This window comes from Schistocerca cancellata, chromosome 4 (assembly GCF_023864275.1).
Source record: "Schistocerca cancellata isolate TAMUIC-IGC-003103 chromosome 4, iqSchCanc2.1, whole genome shotgun sequence".
Classification (NCBI taxonomy): Eukaryota; Metazoa; Arthropoda; class Insecta; order Orthoptera; family Acrididae; genus Schistocerca; species Schistocerca cancellata.
The window spans coordinates 302,679,022-302,703,819 of record NC_064629.1 but is presented as its reverse complement, the minus strand read 5'-3'; the positions used below and the strand labels follow the sequence as shown (position 1 = coordinate 302,703,819).

The window sequence follows — 24,798 nt, the reverse complement described above, 5'->3', positions numbered from 1 at the left end:
ACTCCACATTAAGGTTGTCTTCAGCACAAAAATGGGTGAACAATAGTGCAACTAAAATTCTTGATCACTTACCCTGTAATATCAAATGCCTTACAGACAGCAAAGTAAAACTTGAAAACAAACTGAAAAAGTTTCTCCTTGACAACTCCTTCTGTTCCATAGAAGAATTTCTATTGTTATAATATATAAAAGGTGGTGGACACATTACAGTTTATCGTGCAGAAAGATCCATGGAGCATGAAACTAACATATGAACTCCAACAAAGTCACAGGACTGTAACTCTTCTTTAATTCTATCACTAATGACGTTTGTAACCAATTCAGTTAATTCATGTTGAAGTGTGCTTGACGTTCCTTTGAACCCCAAAGTGCACTACAAGTGATTATGAATAAACTGTTCTGTCTAGACGAAAGTTCTAGCAATTCAAAGTAATTACCTTTGTTGCCAGAACTTTCATCTTCAAAGTGTCCTCTGAATGCAAGCTCTTGCTTGCTCAAGAGACAAACAACATCAATAAGTCTCTCCATTATGACTCCTATTTTGTTTCACCATAACATTATGTTTAATGGCTATAAGTTTGGCTCCTCCAGAAATTGAATGTTCAATTCATCCATTACCTAACAACTGGAAACTCTCTTGATTCTGAAGATATCTTATTGATTTGTGGTGTTTATTGGCATTTCTGTCAAAACATTTTGTCACACATATGTGAAAGAAGTTGACATCCATTCTTTTTTCATTCTGAGACCATCCAAAAAAATACATATGTAACAATGCAATCTATTTCTTACAGAGGAACCTGTATGTCAAGGATACTCTTTATACTAAGAAAACGTAAATTTCTGTTTTATATGCCATGAGCTATTTTAATGTCTAAATATGATGCCAATCACATATCTTTATAACTGCCCTTTGTTTTGTGAGCCCATCTTGAAAATAGTTTCTCATCTAATTTTTGAAATAAAGATGTAAGTGTTCCCTCTGCAGGAGCTCTAATGTAATCAGTTAATCCCATGTACTCATGAATTATATTACTAAAACAAGTTTTGTTAAACCAGGACTAAACAGTGCATGCAAAATAATACACAGTTTCACAGCTAAGGCAAGCCTCATTGCCACACTCCTATGACACTCATGACTCCCTGCCAGTGCCACATGGAAACCAAAGGCTACTTCTAGACGTTCCAGTGAACTGTTAAACTGGATATCATGCAGAACACAGTAACCCCCAACTCGTGGATGGAGTGAATGAAACTGTAGTAACATACAAAACAAACTTACACTGTTTTCAACACATTGTTATATTCTAACTCTAATTGTAAGGTTTCTAAAAAAATTTTTTGGTATGATAAGCCTAAAAAGCCTTTGAAGTGCTTCACCATTGTGAACAAGATCTTTCTTTACTATGTTAATTGCGTAATTATTCATTTCCTCTCTACTTCTCTTCCACCCATTACTCCTATGCTGGTTCTTAAAATTATATTTTAGCCTTCTATTGTAATATGTCCCAATATGGTCCTCTGGTAAAGCTTTATTTAGTTTTCCTGATTCCTTCTTGTTGTCTGTAAGTGCTCACTATTCCTATCCTCAGACCCAACTACTTTGATTCCTTGAATTAATGTAACCACTCTGGGGTGTGTTAGTTACTACTCTAGCCATTCCATTTCTGGATATTGTCAACTCCAGTTCACCTCAATTCTATTAACATTGCTGTCTTATGTATCCAACTGGCCTCTGTTCTAAAACTCCTCCCACATATTACTCCCTTGTACCTTTAAAAAAAAAATCAAGACAATCTGTAACACTGTCCCTTACTGCAGATATGAGCAACTCCTTAATTTTCATTGTCAACTTATTATCTGAGGCCAAACTAACTGTTTCTTGAAATTTTATGGTAGATTAAAACTGTGTGTCATACCAGGACTCAGACCTGGAATCTTGCCTTACATTGACAATGCTCTTCATGACTAGGCTATCCAGGTACACCTCACAGCTGACTGTCACAGGTTTACTTCCACCAGTACCTCTCTCCAATCTTCCAAACTTCACAGAAGTTATGCTGCATACCTTGTGTGAATAACAGCCCTGGAATAAGGATATTAGGGAGGAATGGCTTAGTCACAGCTAGAGGGCTGCTTCTGGAATGAAACTTGACTCTCTGCAGCAGTGTGTGTGCTGTGTTGAAACTTGCTAGCTAATAAAAACTGTGCGCCAGACCAGGACTCACATCATGTAGCTTATTATTTAAGTAGCTGATCATGTCCGACATTTGCCAAATTCTGGTTAAATGGGTCATTGGTCCATTGTATGGTTTGTGTAATCTCATCTACCCCCCCTCTGCCATAACCCCAAAAAAATCTCAGAATAGACTCACATTTTATTGGACCCAAATTTTGTTAAGTATTTACTTTCAAATCCAGATGTTGGTTCACAGGAATCTGTCACATCAACAGCACATCTGCTGCAGTATGCTGTTTAAAAACACAGATCATGCATCTTTAAAAATCTTTCACAAATCCTACAGGATGAACACTACCACCACCACCACCACCACCATCACCACCATACTATCAGCGTTCACTCTACTATCAGTTATAGGTACAGTGGTCATTTGATTGGTGTGAGTTTGTAACTCTACATCTCTGGCTTAATGAGCTTCTACGAGTTTTTTCTGTATTAACCACTACATTCCTCTTTAATCTTTTTACAGCTGTCAAAGCAATAGGCTTTAACCTATACATTTGTAGATTTACAGTTTTCTTGCAAAGACTGATGTGAATTTGCATTTAAGAGCTATGCACATTAATCTTGCAAATTTTCTGCTCAATCTTGAAAATTGTTAGTAGCTGCCTCTGTTTGACAAGACACTGCAGTTTCTCCTTGTTAACACATTGTTTGAATTCATCATTAAATATTCTGATCGCATCATTAATCTCAGATATTAATGCTCCAAACTCCATCCTTACATTTTCATTACTTCATTTTGTCTCATCTATTTGAGACCACATCCATTCATGCTGGAGCTGCCCACAGCACAATTTGGGGTTTCCATACACCCTACTCTTCACTATCTGTTGCTGCAGATTGTCATCCAACATTATGTCCACAAAACTGATATTTGCCATATTATAGTTTTATTTTTATTTATTGCACATTGTTCCTACACATGTGTGTGGCTTGGTTCTTGTCCACTGGCTGAGTCATTAATTATCTGTTGAATTCCTAGCTGATGTATCTCTTGGAACATATTCAGTTTTACACAACAGTAAATCATACTTGTTCATTCAATAACAAAGAATATTCTTTTGAAATGAAGTGAAAAACATTGTAAATACATCAATGGAGCACATCCAAATGGCTATTTAACCAATTTTAGCCACACACAAAATGGGGTTCAACATTCTCTTAGCCAAATCACATGTGAACTGCTGCTCTTAACATTCACCTCCCCTTCCTACAACAGCATTACCAGAAGTAGTTGAGGAAGCAGTAACCTATACTGGGATGGCCAACCTGACTGCTGGTAACCTGATATATTTCAACATAACATAAAAAATAGTCTTGAATTCTAGTCTATGTAAAGTACTCGACATATGCTTAGAGTGAAGAAAAGAAAGAAATGTGAAACAGAAGTAGAGGAAACCAAAATTAAAGTATTTCTGCATTGATCAGTCACTTGTATTAGATGTTTGTACAATCTGCTCCTTTGTTCTTGACAACTATCCATTGTAGAACAGATCCTAGTTCTTACATACAGTATGTAATATGACCCACCAAGAGAAGAGATAGCTGAAGCAGTTTTTCCCATCTTCATGGTTATCGCATAGCTCTAAGTACATCATGTATTTCATTGTACCCTAGAAATGAAAGTCAAGGACAGTCCTAGCTGCTCATGCAACATTCATACCTGTTCCTATTGTTTTACTGAGAAAGGGATCTGCGTTGTTGGCACTCTGGTGCAGTGCAGGGACACGGTGCATCTACATCTCTTGTGTCCTCAAGAGTGGGCAGTTCTGTTTGGAGGAAGTTATATATGCTCTCCTGTTCAACAGTCTTCAAAAAATGGGTACCAACAACATGCTTTCAGATGATACCACCCCAACAATTGACAGCCTGTCAGTTACTTCCCTGATGCAGTAAGTAAGAATTTCACAGATGCTTGACAACATGATTATTGGTGCATGTATAATCAGTACAAATGCACTTTTGAGCATTGTCAAGTGCAATGCATTAGATTATACAGGCCTGTTCCACTGAGTCCATATCACCAGTCTTTTGAGTATACTGTAGTACAGCCTTAAATATTTGTGTACCAAGTTGACTTCCTTCTCATTCTAGGTACCTTTCAGTAGAAATCGTAGGTGTCTTTCTGGCAAATATGTTACATATTCATAAACAGCTGAAAGTGTGGTCTATAATTCCATAAGATGGAATTCATCAAAGCAGATGCACACCAAGAGCAATTTTTTTTATATGCAGGGAGTATCTTCTACACATAATTTGTATGTTAACCCCTGTAAAAGAAAATATCTCTTCTCTTTGAAATTTTCTCTAATGTCATAGTATGTGCTTCAATTTGTATATGCATCAAGATGCATTCATGCGTGAATAGTAAATGATATAAAATACACCAACTTGCTACCCAAAAACTACTGAAAACAAAACTTAGTTGAGTGTTTCATGGACTGCAGGTATTTATATGCTACTCTGAAAAGTTTTGGCTTGTTATTTTAATGTATTTTTGTTGCAGGGGATCGACCTGGTCTGCCAGGAACACCTTCAGTGACAAATTTGCAAAAAGGTGTGTACAGAGTGATGTGGACATCATCTGATAGCAATGGAGCCCAGCTAGAACTCTATAGTCTTGAGGTGAAAGTGGATGGACCCAAACATGACCAGATAGACATGAATTCTACCCATGAACACGATGATACTGCACTGGAGGAATGGGTTACACAGTACAATGGAAGTGGTAAGAAACTGTTGAGCACACAAGTAATACTCATGAATTGGTCACTCAAGAGACATTTTTGTGCTGCACTTTCTCAAAATATCTGAGAAAATTGAGCTCTTGACTCGTTTTATCCTATAACTGATTTTGCATGTTTATTTCACTTTATAACATTATTACTACATATTAAATTGATATGGCAAAGCCTAAAGGTTCATCACTTATGTTGTAATTGAGTACTACAGGAATTCTTATGTTGTTTATGTATTATGTTACTCTTATTCACAGTCACTTCGGTTTTCCTCAATTTTTCTCCATGAAAAGCATCTTTCAGTTACTGTTGCTTGCCTTGAATTATGTTGCCACGCTCATGTGATCTTGCTTCTAATTTTTTGAAAACAAAGAGCAAGCAAGATGTTCTCTTATTTGGAATACTATTATTTATCGTTTGTTGCTTGTGTTCTAGTCAAACAACTTCATTGATTTTTCTTGCTTTACATAAGCTAATTGGAGTGCTAGTGTTACAATTATAGTACGTGCAAGTGATTGTAGGGCGCACAGTATTCAGTTTAATGTGTTTATTCACTATTTTATGTTTAAAAATGCACATAAGATGTGCAAGATAAAATCACATGTACTCAGATTTTGTTTTCCCTTTTAACAGTTTCTCTTGTTAATAATTTAAGCCTGTGATGTAGTTTTTTTATTAATTTCATATTGTTTTTAGTATCAAAACTGTAGTTATTCTCTTCACAATATGATTCTGAATTTGTTCTGGAGTGTCTAGAATGATAGTGGTGAAATACCATCACCCTGCCTCGCTTCTACTTTAATCTCGAAGGCTTCTGATAACTCTAATATGAATTTATTTCAGGTTTGGTATTTGTTAAAGTCTGTTTGATAATGCTCACTGTCTTCTTATGAAGGCTCCCTTCTTCCAGTTATCAGATCAGAGGTAGTCTATCTATAGGGCATATGCCTTTTTGAAATCTACAAAGGTGCATAAGGTTTCTTTGCTTCTCATTGCTTGGTATCTCAGTACTGTCTTTAAACTGAGTATCTGTTCAGCATAAAATCTTCCTGGGCTGAAGCCTGCTCAGTATTCTCCTATCTAGTTATTCAGTTGTAATTGTGTTCTATCCAGGAGGTATTGTGATAGAGTTTTACATGCAGCAGGCAGTAAAGTGATACCTCTGTAACTTTTTAACATCAGTCCTGCTATAACCCTATACATAATACTTGGATGTGCACTGTGACACTAGGCCACCAGTGTGCTACACTTTGAATATTCCACCAATGGCATCTGCATTGGCCAGTCACCAGGGGTCACATGTGGCAGGCCACACAACTTGTGCACATGGCATGGCATCTGCTGCACCATGTACTGGAACCCTCCTGTCTATAAGCACAATGGGCAGGCACTCACTCTGATATTGTGTTATTACTTATTGTCAGCAACTGCTTGTGTAAGTATCTGGATTGTTTCTATGTTTATGTCTATGTTCTCGATCATTGTTTGTTTGTATGTGGAAGAAGAATAAACTTTGGTTCAGTGTGGCTGTACTGTTGTTTGTGTTGTACATTACGACACAATTGGCAATGAGTGTGGTGTTCACTTCCATGTACTCAGTCCATTGGTTGTTATTTCAGTTCTTCTGGTTGTGGAGACAGTGCTCAACTCCCTCCTCAAGCAGGAGCAGGCTTTTACAGTTGCTATCATGAACTCGTTGGGCACATTGACTGTGCATGTTCCCATGCCATTAGTGTACCCACTGCCCTTTTCCCCTTTTGATGCAACCAGAGAGTGGGAGATTAGGAGAAGCAGCTTCAGCAACACTTCCTCCCCATTGATGCCACTGATGCGAACATGTGTAAGGCTTTGTTCCATTCTTGGATTTCTCCTTTGATCTACCAGTTGTGGCATTTAGCCCTGCTCCAGGAACCTGCCTCACTTTTGTTTGATGAAATGCGTAAGTTGTTGTCAGATTATCACCACAAATGCACATGTCATTGCAGTGTGTGCAAAGTTTTATCATTGTCATAAACAGGCCCCAATCCTGCTGGGCATGGGCAGCTGAATGCTGTGGCCTCAGTCACAAGTGTCAGTTTGTTACCTATGCTCACCTTTATTCGTATGCTGATTCTATGGTCCATGATGCCATCACTCAGTTGGCTCCTGAACAGGAAGTGCATCAATGCACACCACAGAGTGAGAATCCACTTTTGGCTGATGTATTTAATACTGATCAATCTTTTGAGGTGTATCATGCTACAGATGATCAGATTGAGGCTTGGTGTGACATCGCCACAGTGGCTCCTGTTCCTGGTGGTTGGGTGTGAGTCACTTCTGTGTAGAGGAGGGGGGGAGGGGAACTTCGTAGCTGTACAGTCGTGCCCCCTGTGCTGCCCTGGACAGTGATGTTTCAAACAAGAAGGACAACCACAGCAACAGCAGCACTCTGTGCTCCCATCTTGCCTATACTGTTCTGTGCAACATGACAGGGCCACGTGACCAAAGTGCCAGGCTATTTGCAACAACTGTAGGGAAAAAGGACATAAAGCATCTGTGTATTGTTCTTGTTCCCCTTCTGTGGGCATGGACATAGATATTAATTGCATGCCTTCAGTGCTTATGAATGATAACAAATAGTTTATTGAAGGGCAAGTGATGGACAAAGTACCTAGCCTACAAGTGGACACAGGTGCAGCTGCAGTCTTACTGAGCTCACAGACTTATTTGAATGTGGAATCTCCAGCATTTTCTTTGGTTACTCAATGTTTGGTAATTTACAAAAAGAAGCATATATCAATTTTTCAGCAATTTACAGCTTATACTATGTATAAAACTGTGGTTTGTTCCTTGAATTTTTTGGCAATGGATGCCACAAATTTGTTTGCTCTGAATGCTTTCAGTGCTTTTGGTTTTTCCTTTTTGGATACAGTGCACCTCATTGCTGACCATGTCCCTTACCACCAGTTAGATTCTCTGTGTTTTGAGTTCTCATCTCTTTTCTTGAATGGGTTATGTTGTGCCACTAATTTGTGGTTCACATTATCCTGAAACCAATGCTGCTGTGTTTTTTCAGTGAGTGCCCTGTTCCAGTGGCTTTGCATGATGAAATGAAAGTATAATTGGACATGCTGATGTTACTGGGGGTCATACAGCCACTTACATTGAGTGAATGTAAACAAACCAATTCGACAGCTTTGCCTCTGCGGCAACTTTAAAGTTTCAGTTAACACTCAACCTATCATTGAAACTTACCTTTTGCCCTGTCTGGGCAAGTTATTGGCTAAACCCATTGGGGACCAATTTATCTCCAAAATTGATTAATCTCTAGCCTATTTACAGGTTCTGTTGGATGAGGATTCTAAATGGCTCCTTGTTGTTAACATACAATTTTGGTTGTACCAATGTCAGCACTTCCTGTTCAATGTGGCTGGCACCCTAGCAATTTTTCAGGGTTTTTTGGAACGATGTCCGTTCAGGATGCATCAAGTGTCTCAATGACATTGTTGTGATTGGTGAATCCACAGAAGAGCTTTTACATAACTTATGCACCTTGTTCATGGTCTTAACATACTCCAGGGTTGAAATTCAATTTGGCCAAGTCACACTTTTTTCAACCATCCATGGTGTATTAGCAGTTTTAAGTTCCTCAGGATGGTGTTAAGCCTTTACGTCATCATGTCACCATGATCACAACTGTGCCTCACGTACATATGTCAAAGAACTCCAAGCATTTTTAGATTAAATTGCTTGCTATCACAAATTCATTCTGGGTACAGCTGTGTTGGCCCATCTCCTCCTTGAGTTTCTCCACAAGAACGTTCCTTTTCAGTGGATGCTGGCCTGCAAGCCTGCCTTAATGCTTTCGAAATCTAAATTATATTCTGCTTCTTGTTTGACTACTTTCCATCCTGGCCATCATCTGGTTTTTGCTATGGATGCCTCCAAATATAGACTCAGGGCCATTCTCACACATCGTTAAAAGGATCATTGCAAACATCCAATAGCTTATGCATCAAAAATACTCAACTCCATTCAGCAGTACTACTCCAAAGTTGATAAGGATTCACTTGCTATCATCTACACCCTCAAAAAGTGTCTTTTGTTGTTGTACTGATCACAAACCCTTGGTTTTATTGTTTAATCCTTGTACTTCCTTGCTTGACAAAGCAGCACATCACCTACAGTGTTGGGCCTTATTTTTGTCTCGCTACAACTATGAAATACATTTTGAATATACAGTGCAGCATGCCAGTGCCATTGGACTGTCCTGGCTTCTTATGGGGTTGGATCCTGCTTTTTTATCAGGATGAACTCCTTTGTTTTCATTTAGACGTTGAGATGTGATATACTGTGTAAGGATTTTCCATTGCAGATTCCTGGATCACAGCTGCTCTCACTGCTGATCCAGTTTTGCATCAAATTGTTGATCTTGTTCAGCATGGTTGGCCAGACAGACCACTGGGCAAGGCTATTTTGCCCTCCTTCACTACCTCGCAGTATTTGATGGTGTTGTTCTCTTAGCTACGGACAGGCTGTCACTGAGGGTTGTGAGCCCAGCTGCCCTGTGGTGGAATGTGCTTCAGCTTCTACATCAGGGACATTGATTGGTCTTGGATACCATTTTATTCGCCCTTCACCATTTGTTTTGGCCTGGCACCGATGGTGACATCGTACTTCTTGTCGCGGCTACTCTCAGTGTGCTACCCAACAGGCGGCGCGATGCACAGCACTGTGTCTGTGGTCCAGCATCCATGGGAATGTATATATGTATGTGAAGATGGTATCTGTTCTTTCAGACATGTCCAAAGGAACAGATACCATCTTCATATAGATAAGGCTTACTGGCCAATGATCTTCAGTGCAGATGTACTCACATTGCTCAAACTCTTATGAGAATTGGTAGATTGACTGCCGTGAGCAATGAGTATAGTGGGCAGGAGCACTACAAATGTAGTGTGTGGACAGTAAGTTGGAAATGTGGGTCTCACGGTGACTGTGCCAGAGGTAAGTCCCTGCAGTCACACTATCCTCTGTGTCCTCGATGGCTCGGGTGGATAGAGTGTCTGCCACGTAAGCAGGAGATCCTGGGTTCAAGTCCCAGTTGAGGCACACATTTTCAGCTGTCCCCGGTGATATTTATCAATACGTGTAAGCAGCTAATGGTCTGGATTTCATTGTAATTTCATCCATGGCAATGCATCCATGTTGATTTTGTGGGACTGTTCCCATATTATTACTGATTGTTAGTTGTCGATGTTTTCTCTAAATTTCCATACATTATCCACTGTCCTTCAATGTCAGTCGTAGCTGTGATTCAGGCCATCTCCAAGATTTTTTCTATTGATGTCTTGCCTGATATACATGCAATGCATAATGCTCTACAGTTTCTGTCTCAGATCTGCTATGATTTCTGTGCCTATCATGGCATTCGCAATGTGACTGCTCCTCCTTTCCACCCTGAATCTAACATCAAGGTGGAACATCTTGTTTGCATGTTCAAGGTTCAAATGAAGAAGTAGGTTCCAATCTCCTCCATGTACAATGCCTTGACATGCTTCTTGAATTGCTATAGATTTATGCCAGTGAGGGATCGGAGTCCGGCCGAAGAGCTGCTTGGTTGCTAGCCATGTGCCCTCCTGTATCTGCCCATGATGCCTGCTGGTATAGCCCTCAGTGCGGTTTGCTCCTGGCTCTGTGGTCCAAGCTTGAGGGTTTAGCCACTGACTGAAATCGATTCTGGCCATGGTCCACAGCTGTCAAGCCCACTGTCCCTTTATGGTGCCCATCAGTTATGGGCCGGTGGTGCGCCACCACGATCTGCTGCATCCTCATGCCACAGGGAGGGCTGTGGATCTTCCACTGGCTTTGCCTCCTCCTTCAGTCCCTCTCCCAGCCTCCTGGTATGTCCCTACTGTGGGGGTAGATCTGCCATCCTTGTGGATGCCACTGCCTCCTGCTTCTCCTCCACGGTACAGACCCCCAGTGCATGCTGCAAGACCTTCTCCAATGCTTCACTGCCACTGGAGACTCCAGTGCTGGCTGGGCTAGCACCATTGGGTTCTTCCACACCGGTGCTCCGTACCAAATGTCCAGTGTGCCTTCACAATCGGCACAGTTCCACCACATTGTGAAATTGGACATTGATATGCGACCAGCACCCTTGTTACTGGTCCTCTCTTGTGGTATTATACAGGGGAGCAGTCACTACGCATGTCCACAGCCATGCCACTTTCTCCGCTACTCACTGGTTACAAACTGGAGTCTCCTTCAGCTGCCATTGACGGTGAAGTGCCCTTTCCCCAAGGGTGGAGGGGTTCTATAATCCTGTGCATAATACCTGGATATGTGTCACAGCACCAGGCCACGGGTGCACTACACTTCAAATATTCCACCATCATCATCTGCACAGGCTGGCCACCAGAGCCTTCCCATGGTGTGCTACATGACTTGTGCACATGGCACAACATCCATTGCTATGTCTATTAGGGCTGTGCAGTAAGCACTCACTCTCATATTGTGTTCTTACTTATTGTCAGCAACTACTTGTATTAATATATGGATTATTTCTATGTTTGTGTCTATGTTCTCAACCAGGTGAAGCTTGTAATTAAGGGCTCTAGGGCAGAGCCACACCAAAATATTAAAAAAGTTTCTCATTAACGTATTACAGAATTTCAATATTCAGAACACATTTCTCATATTTAGCCACATGGATTTAATTAATGTCGATCGATGTTTTTGGAACTGTATATATGTAATATCAAGCAATGTTTTTCAAGCAGGTAGTTGCTAATCTTAAGGATGAGTCTTGAAATGCCACTTAGCTATGTGTAGCAGAGGTTTGGGGGCCTGGCTTCATTGGAGTACATCTCTTATGGGTATCCTAAAGGCTCTGGTGTTTCAGCGTAAGGATATCCTACCAACCTGCACATAATTTTCACGTTCCACTCTTTACAGCAAAAGAGAATGGACAGAGTTGCTGAAACTTCACTATCAAGTCTGTATCTCTGTTATGCTTAATTTTGTCATTAATCATCATTTAGTATTAACATTTTAGTTGTGTTATAGACAGTTTTTTTTTTTTTGTTTCTACCATTGGCTATGCTATCCACATTGGAATAAGTTTTCAGAGTCTCACCAGAGTATGCTAGACTAAGGTAACATAAGTATTACCACCTAGCAACTCTCAAAAATGATTAGCACATGTAGTATACCCTGTATATGTGAAGTGTGTCCCATTACTTTAGTTTCCTTGCTTTCGGACTGTGGGTAATGTTGCATTATCAGCACATTTATTTTTGTGAGTGTATTATGCATGAGTTTAGTGAGTTATACACTCTTGCGAATTTCAGCAGCATACCACAAGCTTGAAGACAACAGAATATGAATTCAGTGTGCAATTTATCGGTAAATATATGGAACATGTGGTTACGATGAAAGTGCAGTAACTTGGTGCCTCCAGGCCAGGTGTAAACGTGGGTCAAGAATGAAAGCTGTGTAAATCCAGGCAAGGGTGTACATGCAGTTTTAACAGAGCAGTGTACAATTCTGCTGAGTGGTTGTGTGTGCATCACCACTTAAAATGCATATTCTTGTAATATACTACTATAAATGTGACAGATACGATGTGTAAATTGCCATAGCTGTTGCTGGGGTTGCTCATGTCAGTCAGTCACAACATAAGATCTGTGACATCATGGAAACATCACTGTTTTGTCAGGTGAACTCATTAGCATCACAATTTGAGCGCACAAAACACTAAAAATTTGTAGTTTAGAAATGAAAATACCAAAAACATTAAGCATGCAGTGAAGCTAACATTCACTGCATTAAAGATCTCTCCAAAATACATATTTTAGTATGATTTGTTGTGGTAAACTGTTGGGAAATGTGATATTTGGGAATTAATAGGCTACCTATAGATTTTATCATAGAGTTAGCTTTTGATGTTATTTATTAATTGATTATGAAAAGGAAAGAAGATACAGTATGTAAATGCTTGGCTAGAATGTGAAATTGACCCCAGATAAATGTCGCAGCCTTTCCCAGCATGGAAACCATGAGCCGCGCTTGTTATCAGCCATTGTTTGCTTGTATGTGGAAGAAGAATAAACTTTGGTTCAGTGTGGCTGTACTGTTGTATGTGTCTTACATTATGACAGGTCTTATCCCTACTTGTATTTAGAGGGTATATAACTGCTCACTTCCAGACTTCTGGTATTACGTCAGTCTCCCATATGCCATGTATGATATTTGTTATTTTTGATGGTATTCTGACCAGCTTCCCTTGGCATGTAAGCTATGATATCATCCACTGCTATTCTGCCATTTTTCAGTTTCGTGATTTGCCTCTTGATCTCCAGTTCATCTGGTGAGTTCAACTTATAATTTTTCTTGGTCTCTTTGCTCCTTAGGAATCCTCAGCTGTTTCAGGATACTTCAGTAGTTCATTGAAGTATTTAGCCAACATCTCACAGTTTCTTTGTTGTTGAGTGCCACTTTTCCATCCTTTTTACTATAAAAATTTTGTGGTTGGTATCCTGTGAATCTGGTTTTACATGTCTTGTAGATGTCTCTCATGTTATAGGCTTGGAAATCCCCTTCTATTCTCTTTAGTTGATCCTTTTCATATTCTTTTTATTCTCCTGATGTCTTTTTGTCATTTGCTTTCTCACCTCTACATGCATTGCCAGATTAAGTTATGTTTTTTTGCTGTTCAAATTGTTGTATGCTGTTTTCCTGTTCTTAATTGCTTTATTGCATGTGTCATTCCACCATAGAGGTGTGGGTTTTATTATTATTATTAGTAGTAGTATAGGTATTTTTTCCTTTACTTTACTGATTATCTTCTCTTTGAATTCTTCCCAGGTCATGACTGTCTCTTCCTCCCAATAACTTTTTATCTTTGATTTTTTAAATTTTGTCATATCTAAAATTGCTGTCAGTGTGGTCTTCCTACTCATTTGTGTTGGTGTCAGCCTGATTTTGATTCTGATGAGATAATGTTCAGATTCCACCTTTGCCGCTCTTCTGACTTGTACAATTATGATTTCTCTACAGTTCTTGTGTGTAATTACTATGTGGTGGATTTGGTATTCTCCTTAGGATTTGACTGGTGACCTCCAAGTCTTAGTTTTCTTGATCTCATTCTGTAAGTGAGTTGCATTTATCATCATCGAACAAGTCTCTGGTTATTCTTGTTAGTGAACCTATGTCCTGGATACTGTCCTATCATTCCTCTGAATCTCTTTTCTCTCGCTAATTGTTAGTTTGAATCACCTAATACAGCTTTAACATCTCCTTTAGGGATTTTTCTTGTGGATTTCTCTAGTTCATCTCACTACTTATCAGCTCCTTCTTTGTCTCTCTTGTTATCTTGGTTTACTGGTGCATGCGCATTGATTATCAGGTAAGATTTATTAGCACATTTGAGCCTCATTGTCATCAGTCTGTTATTTATTGGTTTCACTTGCCTTACTAAGCAAAGAATCCCCTTGTTGGCTGCAGGGGCCATTCCCAGGAGCTGAGATCATTGCCTATTTTTCCATCTGTCTTGCTCTGAACAGCCTGTAGTTACCAAAGTCTATAGTGTTGTTGTCTGTTATGTGGGTCTCTTGAATTTCCAACATCAGGATCTTTTGTTTGTCAAGCACCTTTTCTAATTCATATAGTTTCCTTGTTCTGATTACTGTACTGACATTCATAGTGTTCTTATGTATGTCTTCACTTTGGTAGAAAGTTTACCAGTCATCTCCGACTCCCTCTGTTTTCTTGGTAGGCGAAACTCCTTAGAATCCGATAGTCTGCTTGCGGTGCTACTGTGGGCACTGGTGGATTGGTTACCAGCTGGGGTATTGATAGCATTCAGAGTAGATGCTGAAAGGGTTTCTCTGAGAGGGTCTTGCATTCTCTCTACAATTGTGAAATAAAACTCCTCTTCTGCCTTTGAGACCATTGATCAGGTTTCACCTGTAACATTAGGCAGGGGCCTTCACAGAGTGCCACCACCCACAGCCAGATGGACCCAGGTTGTTTAACAAGTATTCTCTCCCAGTCAGATTAATGAGGCACACACTCATGATGAGTACATGTGGGAATAAATTTCTAGTACTTATGTTTTATGTTGCTGAAGATAATTTAATGAACGAAATTTTAATTAATTTAATTAATTGTTAAAGATCCATAAGTAACTGACACCAAATATTCAGATGATGCTGAATTTTATTTAATAGATGTAAAATATTCACTGTATCTTATTTCTTCTCACTGATATTAGTACTTCTCTTGCTATTATTATGACATGTGCTCTTTTCTGGGTTACAGACAATTATTGGATTATTTCGGACCTTAGTCCAAGTTTTAGATATGTATTCCGTGTTCGTTCAAAGAATGTATATGGATGGAGTGAATACAGTGAAGTGAGTGAACCATTTGACTTGGCAGAGGCAGCAATGCTTGCAAATGAACCAGATACTGGACTTGTGCTTGGGATATCAATTCCTGTGGCTTTACTATGTATTACTGCTATTGTCATATTAATAACTGTATGTGGTAAGTCTTGACATCCATCTAATAATTTGCATTCAATTTATGTATTTATTCTTGAGATTCACAGCATTGTGCAAATTTATGTAGTTTAAGCCATTTTCGCAGCTTGTGTATCACATATTGTTAGCATAACTGTTTAGTGCAGATACTTATGAGAAGTGTGTGCAGAGTGTAGCATATTTGTATTGTTGTTGATAATGATTTTGGAGAGAGAGAAGAGATGAGGTGAAACGTGTTGCCAGCACATATCCTACTACTCTTAAATAACCCTAAGAGGCCTCTGAGCTGGATGTCCAAATCCAGTGATAACTGTCAACAATATTACATATCATTATTTTATTTTGTTTTTATCTATTTTTTTCTGAATTCCATGGATCCATATTGTGATGAATAGTAACAAGGCAGTTGAAGAGGTTTGAAATTCAATCCAGATTGTTGCTACAAAGTCTGGTGATCAGGAAATACATACCACAAACTCTTCTCTCCCTTTTATCACCAGAACTTGAATTTACTGCCTGTAGGCAGTGGATGACCACACTATCTCACATTAGCTATTTTGGTTCTCAAAACAGTAGAGATTAGAAAATTTTATTCTGATTTGACCAGTACCTGATGACAACTGATCTATTTTATTCTAAATAGTCATTTGTAAAATGTTAATTTTTAGTCTTGCGACGTCAAGTGAAGGAAAAGAAACATCTTCAAGCTGCAGCATATCCAAGCAATCGACGTCTTGATGTTGAGCTAGCAACCCTAAGAGAGCTACCTCGAAGAGGGAATTTTATTCAGAACAGTAATGCTCTGTATTCAGCAAATTACATTCCAACTGAAGAGGATCTTGCACTTTTGCCTCATATCAGAAGAGATCAAATTACTCTTACAAAGTTTTTGGGGAGTGGTGCATTTGGAGAAGTTTTTGAAGGGAATGCAAAAGACTTGGAAAACTCAGGAGGAATTATAACAAGAATTGCTATTAAGGTTTGTAAAGAAATATTTTTGTTTGAAATAAAATGAAATAATGGGTTTTTCCAAAAATATTTTTGTGATATTTCTATTTGAAGTTTAGTTTGTACTTCAAATGTGTCTGCAGTTATTTTAATTTTGTTTTTAGAGGTGAAGAAGGTAAACCTTGTTTAATAATTTATGTATTCAACATGAGACCACATCTTGTGTTGCACATATATCATGATGAATGTAGTATTCTTCTTCACTGTGTATCTCAAATGCATTTGGTGAAGGTCTTTATCTGAACTGCATCATGTTTATGAATGGAAACAGTAAACTATGCTGCTACTATTCAACAATTTCTCAAGATGAGATGTCTCTTTTCTATTAATTTATCATTCTTTAACAGCCAGGACAAAAAAATCATAATTATACAGTGTGAATGTGCAGAAAATTTATTGCAGTATGTACATAACCTAAAATAGTATCTCACATTTCTCATTTCTTGAATTAGTTATTTTTCCATACTTTTCATAACAATTTAGTGCCACTTCCTTCCATTGTTAATCTTGGAAAATTTGGTCCTTTCTTCCTCTTACTATAGCTAATTTTTTTGGCCTATGTATGCTGTTTTCCTATTATAGTACGATACTTAAAACACATAGTTTACATTTCTGTGATTCTCCTTTTCACTTCCATTCTTTTCTGTTCAATGATATCCACTTTAGTCACTATACTGAAATGTTTTTGCATGAGTAAGGTGGGAATGAGTAAGTTACTCCACCCAGTGCAACATGTTCTGTTATTTTGTGAAGACCATTACAAGTTGTGTACTGGAATATTACTTTGAATTTGTTGCTGTGATGATTTACTATCATTTCTGTTAAAATCTAACAACCTTAATTTTAATCTGCTCCAGACATTGCGGAAAGGAGCTAATGAAGAAGAGAAAGCAGAATTTTTGAAAGAAGCACAACTGATGAGCAATTTTAAGCATGATCATATTCTACAGCTCTTGGGCGTATGCTTAGACAATGATCCTAATTTTATCATCATGGAATTAATGGAATGTGGTGACCTGTTGAGCTACCTTAGGAACAGTCGATCCAATATTGTAAGTTCTGGACTGAAATGTTTTACTTTATGTCATTGTTGTAATGGCAAACATATTATTAAAACATTCTAAACCATTTTACAGATGATATCTATTGTAGATTCAGATTTATTTTTAATGTTGTGTGTGGTTTATGGTTAAATCCGTGGTACTAGTTTGTTTTCATGCACATTTGTTGAAGAGTGCAGTAATCTGATGTTTTCCATAACTGAGTTGATGATGTTTTGTTGTTTCAAAATAATATAAATAACTGAATAGCATGTACATTTTCCCATATTAAAAGTACTGTAGGCTCCTTCGGGGTATCAGTTTCCATAGAATCACTACATTAGGGAGCTATACAGATTGTCCTTAAAAGTTTCTAATCTCTTAGGTTCAGGACTGAAGTGAAAGGTACAGAAAAAACATTACATGCAATGATATATCCCATGATCTGGACTGGAGACTCACATCCAGTTGTGCAAGCCTTTTTTTGTTCAGAGAACACAAGCATATCATACTCTATGGGTATTTGAATGCAGCTGCTGCATACTGAGGGTAAAAATTTAATAATTTTGGATTGGCCTACTTCAACTTGTCCTACAGTGATTGCCTACTATCATGCTGACCACAGAGAGGCTACTTTCATTGTTGAGTGGCATAACAACCACCAAGTGTGATGCACGTTTGCCATTGAATTCAACATGTGTCCTTGATTTCTATGCATTGAGCACAATTTCTGCAGCAGCCACTATATCAGGGAGATTTCAAAACTCGAGACACTGCTCCTCTTTCAGTAAACTCCACTAGTTATATTTTTGCAGGAAAATACCCAATAAAATGTTGAAATGTTCTCTGATGAATATTGAGTACCACTGCATCCCTGGCCTCCACATTCACATGTCACATCACTCACTGAAGTTTACAAGGATATAGTTTGTCAGCAACAATCCTCCAGTGATCCTTACCGATGCCTTGTGGACTCGCATACAAATGGTGTGGACATTTCTGAGGAACATATCCAGAGTCTTTTTGATTCCATTCCATGATGTTTGTAGGTTATGAATGTAATTTATAAGGTTTTAGACCTTACAGAATTGAAAAACTTGAAACGAGATCATGTACAGTTCTGTAATCCTCATAATTTTTTTATAATAATGTGTGTCTACTATAATGTTCATTTTAGTCTTTATGTTGAAATTTTCACAATTGTTAACATATACAAAGTTGTGGCGTCATTATCATGAAAGTTGGTTTGATTGGCATGGTACCATAATAAGCAAAGGCCTGTTGCAAATGATATGCTCTTGCCTCTTGCTGACCCATGAACCAACTTCCAATTGTAGAAGCACCTACAGTTTACTGTGGAACTCGGCCATCGTGTAGCTTGATTTTTCTCAAACACAGTGTGTTCTCAGAGGTGAAATTCACATTAAACTGATTTATATCTCATCACATAAGTTCATTAAAAAATGTAAAAGAGAGAAGAAACAGGTACTGACAATGATTTATAAATGTCTCTATCAACTTACTGGTAATGATTAAAAAATGTCTATGTCAACTTTTGATTGAGAGAGTCACAGCTAGACAAAACCAGTAGATATCAATGAGCAGGAGAGATCAAGTAACAGAACTGTTAAATTAGGACACTGTTTCAGAGAAGTCAGTAAATATTTAAGTGATAAGGAAAGCAAAAATTTGGAAGTGTAATTCAGAGGCAGATGGAGAAAAGCAAGCAAGTAGAAGGAGAAATAAAAATTGTAATGGGGCAGGCACTAGAAGAAGCTGAAAATGAAAAGAATAATAAGTAAGAAAAGTACTAGGCAAACAAAGCCTAGCAAGAAGTGTGGAGATGGAAAAGTAATGGAAATATGTCAGAAAAAAGGAAATGTCATGAAAAATTAGAGTATATAATCTTTAGAGGCCAAGGATTTGTGACAACCAAGCATGTGTTGGCAATAAAGCTCATACTTACTCAGATTTTCACATCTTCTTCTAGACTACTGGCCATTAAAATTGCTACACCAAGAAGAAATGCAGATGATGAACGGGTATTCGTTGGACAAATATATTATACCAGAACTGACATGTGATTAGATTTTCACCCAATTCAGCTGCATAGATTCTGAGAAATCAGTACCCAGAACAACCACCTCTGGCCGTAATAACGGCCTCGATACGTCTGGGCATTGAGTCAAACAGAGCTTGGATGTAGTGTACAGGTACAGCTGCCCATGCAGCTTCAACACAATACCACAGTTCATCAAGAGTAGTGACTGGCATATTGTTATGATCCAGTTGTTCGGCCACCATTGACCAGACGTTTCCAATTGGTGAGAGATCTGCAGAATGTTCTGGCCAGGGCAGCAGTCGAACATTCTCTGTATCCAGAAAGACCCGTACAGGACCTGCAACATGCGGTCGTGCATTATCCTGATGAAATGTAGGGTTTCACAGGGGTCGAATGAACGGTAGAGCCACAGGTCGTAACACGTCTGAAATTTAATGTCCACTGTTCAAAGTGCTGTCAATGCAAACAAGAGGTGACCGAGACGTGTAACCAATGGCACCCCATACCATCACTCCGGGTGATACGCCAGTATGGCGATGACAAATATATGCTTACAATGTGCATTCACCACGATGTCACCAATCACGGATGCGACCGTCATGATGCTGTAAACAGAACCTGGATTCATCCAAAAAAATGACGTTTTGCCATTCGTGCACCCAGGTTCATTGCTGAGTACACCATCGCAGGCGCTCCTGTCTGTGATGCCGCGTCAAGGGTAACCGCAGCCATGGTCTCCGAGCTGATAGTCCATGCTGCTGCAAACATCATCAAACTGTTTGTGCAGATGGTTGTTGTCTTGCAAATGTCTCCATCTGTTGTCTTAGGGATTGAAACATGGCTGCACGATCCGTTACAGCCATGCGGATAAGATGCCTGTCATCTCGAGTGCTAGTGATATGAGGCTGTTGGGTTCCAGCACGGCATTCCATATCACCCTCCTGAACCCACCAATTCCATATTCTGCTAACAGTCATTGGATTTCGACCAAAGCAAGCAGCAATGTCGCAATACGGTAAACCGCAATTGCAATTGGCTACAATCCGACCTTTACCAAAGTTGGAAACATGATGGTACACATTTCTCCTCCTTACACGAGGCATCACAATGTTTCACTAGGCAACACTGGTCAACTGCTGTTTTTGTATGAGAAATCGGTTGGAAACTTTCCTCATGTCAGCACGTTGTAGGTGTCGCCACCGGCGCCAACCTTGTATGAATGCTCTGAAAAGCTAATCATTTGCATATCACAGCATCTTATTCCTGTTGGTTAAATTTTGTGTCTGTAGCACGTCATCTTCATGGTGTAGCAATTTTAATGGCCAGTAGTGTAGTAACTTTAATTATACAACTATACCTTAATGTAAAACATTGCAAACCTCCTGGATTGCCTAAAAACTGTCTCTTTTCCTCTTTCTCATCACACCTCATTTGTTACTGCTGGTCGAGCTCCATCTGTACTAATATACCTCACATGCAAGGGATAGTAATAAATTTTTAATTATCATCTCGAGAAAAATCAAGCTGCAACCATATAAATTTATCATGGTGTTAGGACTTCTCTATATCCTCACCTTTCAATGTGACACCTTTTTCCCAACTATGGACAATTTGGTGGGGACCTTCATTGTAGAAGTCTGCATTTTGGCTACTCAAGAAATGCTTCACCTAGAAGAGCACCTCATAGCCATTCTGGAAACACTTGCCATACCATGGTTTCTTCATCTGAGGAAGCAGGAATAAATCACAGGATACCATGTTACGAGAATATCAAGTCAACCTTGAAAGCCCAAAGAAGCAGTGTGTGTGATTGTATTCAGTGCCGAATGATCTTGGGTATTGTTACAGAGCAAAAATATCCTCTTGCACAACTTCTTGTGATGCTTTCCATAACCTCATCAGAAAATTTTCATAATATGCTCATGTGATGATTGGCACAGTACTAGCTTGATTTGTAAGCACCATGCCATGATGGTCCCAAAAACACACAGCATTATCTTGCTTGATGATGATTGGGTTTCTACTGCCGGGGATGTGCTCGTAAGTCTTGGAGTTGTTGTGATACTCCCAGCACTTGTCTGTGTTGACCAGGCAGCTAAAGAAATCACCTGAGTTGGCCTGACATTTTCACTGCTGCCTCAGTTTGGTGCACTATTTGAATGGATGTGAGCAGCCACTGAATCCAGTGAGTGGGGAGAGTCTTTCTCATGTCTAAAATGTCATGCATGATATCATTTGAAATTGAACCATGACCAATTTTAACTTTTCCCTCTATCGCCTTGATTGTGATAGGCCTCTCTTCAAGTACTGAGGCCTCTGCACCTCATAAAATTCCTGGTTTCTCACAGAGAGGTTGTCTGCTGCTTCCTCCTTCATCATTCAGATTTGTTTGACCTTGTCAGAAACATCTGTACCACATAGCTACTGTGTTCTACAATGGTGCACTGTTTCCATATACTTCCACCATCTCAACATTGATTGTTGCAGGATTGTTCCCTTAAATGCGGAAAACAAATTACCATACGGGATTCTTCTTTATCATTGAGCTGTGCCATTTTGTTTTGCTCCTCTACAGTCTTACTATGGCACAATGTCTCAGAGATTTCAGTGTGCACCAGCAGACAAACAATAATTTAAACATGTAACTTTATGTTTCTAAGGCTTTATGACTACTCCTCATATAATGTCATCACTTCCTAGTAATTAGCACTTCCTCACGTAACAGCTAGCTAATATCAAATTCATAAGTAATCAAAATATCCACGGGTATGCTGCCGGTCTATAGTGTCCAACGGGCACAATATTTCGGCGATCAAACATGTCGCCATCATCAGGTGAACTGACGGACTGAGCTCCTGTGAACGTACCGGCACGGAGATCCGTACGCTATGGCTGCTCAGAGGGAACTGGGTTCGGTCACGGCGGCGGCCGATTTAAATACCCTCCGCCCGCGGCGCGCTCCCTCCGCCGTCCGCGCCCAGCGCCACGGTCGCGCGGTGGAACAGATTGCGACGGCGTCTGAGATGACGTCGGTGTGATGGCTCTGTCCGCCGTGGTCGTCACAACTATACGCCTGCTCGATTTACTCTTGATTAACCCGATCGCTGGTTCCCAAGCCTTGCTAAGATTATAGCCACAGTCCCGGTTTATGAGGTCGTCATTGGTGCGAATTTCGATGGCCTCTCTAACAACGCTGTCCCAGTATCTCGACGTCTGTACCAGAATCCTCGTGCGGTCGTACTCCATGGCGTGATTTTCCGACAAACAATGTTCAGCGACCGCCGACTTGCTCGGATACATCAGTCGAGTGTGCCTCTGGTGTTCACGGCATCGATCCTCGACGGTACGCATCGTCTGACCAATATACGACTTGCCACATTGACACGGAATCTGGTACACGCCGGCCTTCCTCAAACCGAGGTCATCTTTGGCGCTCCCCACCAGTGCACGAGTTTTATTTGGAGGACAAAACACAGTTCCGACCCGGTGTTTCTTCAGAATGCGGGCGATTTTCCCCGAGAGTGCGCCTGTGTATGGAATAAATGCAGTGCCTACCTCCTCCCTCGTGACTTCATCCATCTCAACAGGTTGTGCTGCAGTGGTTGGGCGGAGAGCACGTTGAATCTGCCACTCTGAGTACCCATTTTTTCGAAATACAGTTCTCAGATGTTCCAATTCCTGGGGTAGACTCTCTGCATCAGAGATAGTGCGCGCCCTATGTACTAGAGTTTTAAGTACCCCATTCCTCTGTGAAGGGTGGTGGCAGCTGTCTGCATGCAAATACAGATCAGTGTGCGTAGCCTTCCGATACACCCCATGACCTAGGGTGCCGTCAGCCCTTCTCTTGACCAAGACGTCAAGGAAAGGTAATTTACCCTCCGTTTCAGTCTCAATAGTGAATTTGATGTTGGGGTGTATGGAGTTTAGATGTGTAAGGAAGTCAAGGAGTTTATCCATACCATGTGGCCAGATGACGAACGTGTCGTCCACGTAACGGAAAAAGCAAGTAGGTTTCCATACGGATGACGACAGGGCTTCCTCCTCGTCATCCGTATGGAAACCTACTTGCTTTTTCCGTTACGTGGACGACACGTTCGTCATCTGGCCACATGGTATGGATAAACTCCTTGACTTCCTTACACATCTAAACTCCATACACCCCAACATCAAATTCACTATGGAGACTGAAACGGAGGGTAAATTACCTTTCCTTGACGTCTTGGTCAAGAGAAGGGCTGACGGCACCCTAGGTCATGGGGTGTATCGGAAGGCTACGCACACTGATCTGTATTTGCATGCAGACAGCTGCCACCACCCTTCACAGAGGAATGGGGTACTTAAAACTCTAGTACATAGGGCGCGCACTATCTCTGACGCAGAGAGTCTACCCCAGGAATTGGAACATCTGAGAACTGTATTTCGAAAAAATGGGTACTCAGAGTGGCAGATTCAACGTGCTCTCCGCCCAACCACTGCAGCACAACCTGTTGAGATGGATGAAGTCACGAGGGAGGAGGTAGGCACTGCATTTATTCCATACACAGGCGCACTCTCGGGGAAAATCGCCCGCATTCTGAAGAAACACCGGGTCGGAACTGTGTTTTGTCCTCCAAATAAAACTCGTGCACTGGTGGGGAGCGCCAAAGATGACCTCGGTTTGAGGAAGGCCGGCGTGTACCAGATTCCGTGTCAATGTGGCAAGTCGTATATTGGTCAGACGATGCGTACCGTCGAGGATCGATGCCGTGAACACCAGAGGCACACTCGACTGATGTATCCGAGCAAGTCGGCGGTCGCTGAACATTGTTTGTCGGAAAATCACGCCATGGAGTACGACCGCACGAGGATTCTGGTACAGACGTCGAGATACTGGGACAGCGTTGTTAGAGAGGCCATCGAAATTCGCACCAATGACGACCTCATAAACCGGGACTGTGGCTATAATCTTAGCAAGGCTTGGGAACCAGCGATCGGGTTAATCAAGAGTAAATCGAGCAGACGTATAGTTGTGACGACCACGGCGGACAGAGCCATCACACCGACGTCATCTCAGACGCCGTCGCAATCTGTTCCACCGCGCGACCGTGGCGCTGGGCGCGGACGGCGGAGGGAGCGCGCCGCGGGCGGAGGGTATTTAAATCGGCCGCCGCCGCGACCGAACCCAGTTCCCTCTGAG

The 24,798-nt window shown here is 40.4% G+C and overlaps 1 protein-coding gene across 1 annotated transcript in view; it reads left to right on the top strand.

Moving 5' to 3' along the window:
* The window catches only part of LOC126183191 (proto-oncogene tyrosine-protein kinase ROS), a 597,756-nt gene that overhangs the window by 510,952 nt on the left and 62,006 nt on the right, over positions 1 to 24,798 (top strand). Inside the window, exons 30-33 of the mRNA XM_049924934.1 lie at positions 4,752 to 4,973; positions 15,289 to 15,516; positions 16,181 to 16,491; positions 17,378 to 17,572. Coding sequence (XP_049780891.1) covers positions 4,752 to 4,973; positions 15,289 to 15,516; positions 16,181 to 16,491; positions 17,378 to 17,572 — 956 coding nt within the window. The remainder of the gene's footprint in view (positions 1 to 4,751; positions 4,974 to 15,288; positions 15,517 to 16,180; positions 16,492 to 17,377; positions 17,573 to 24,798) is intronic.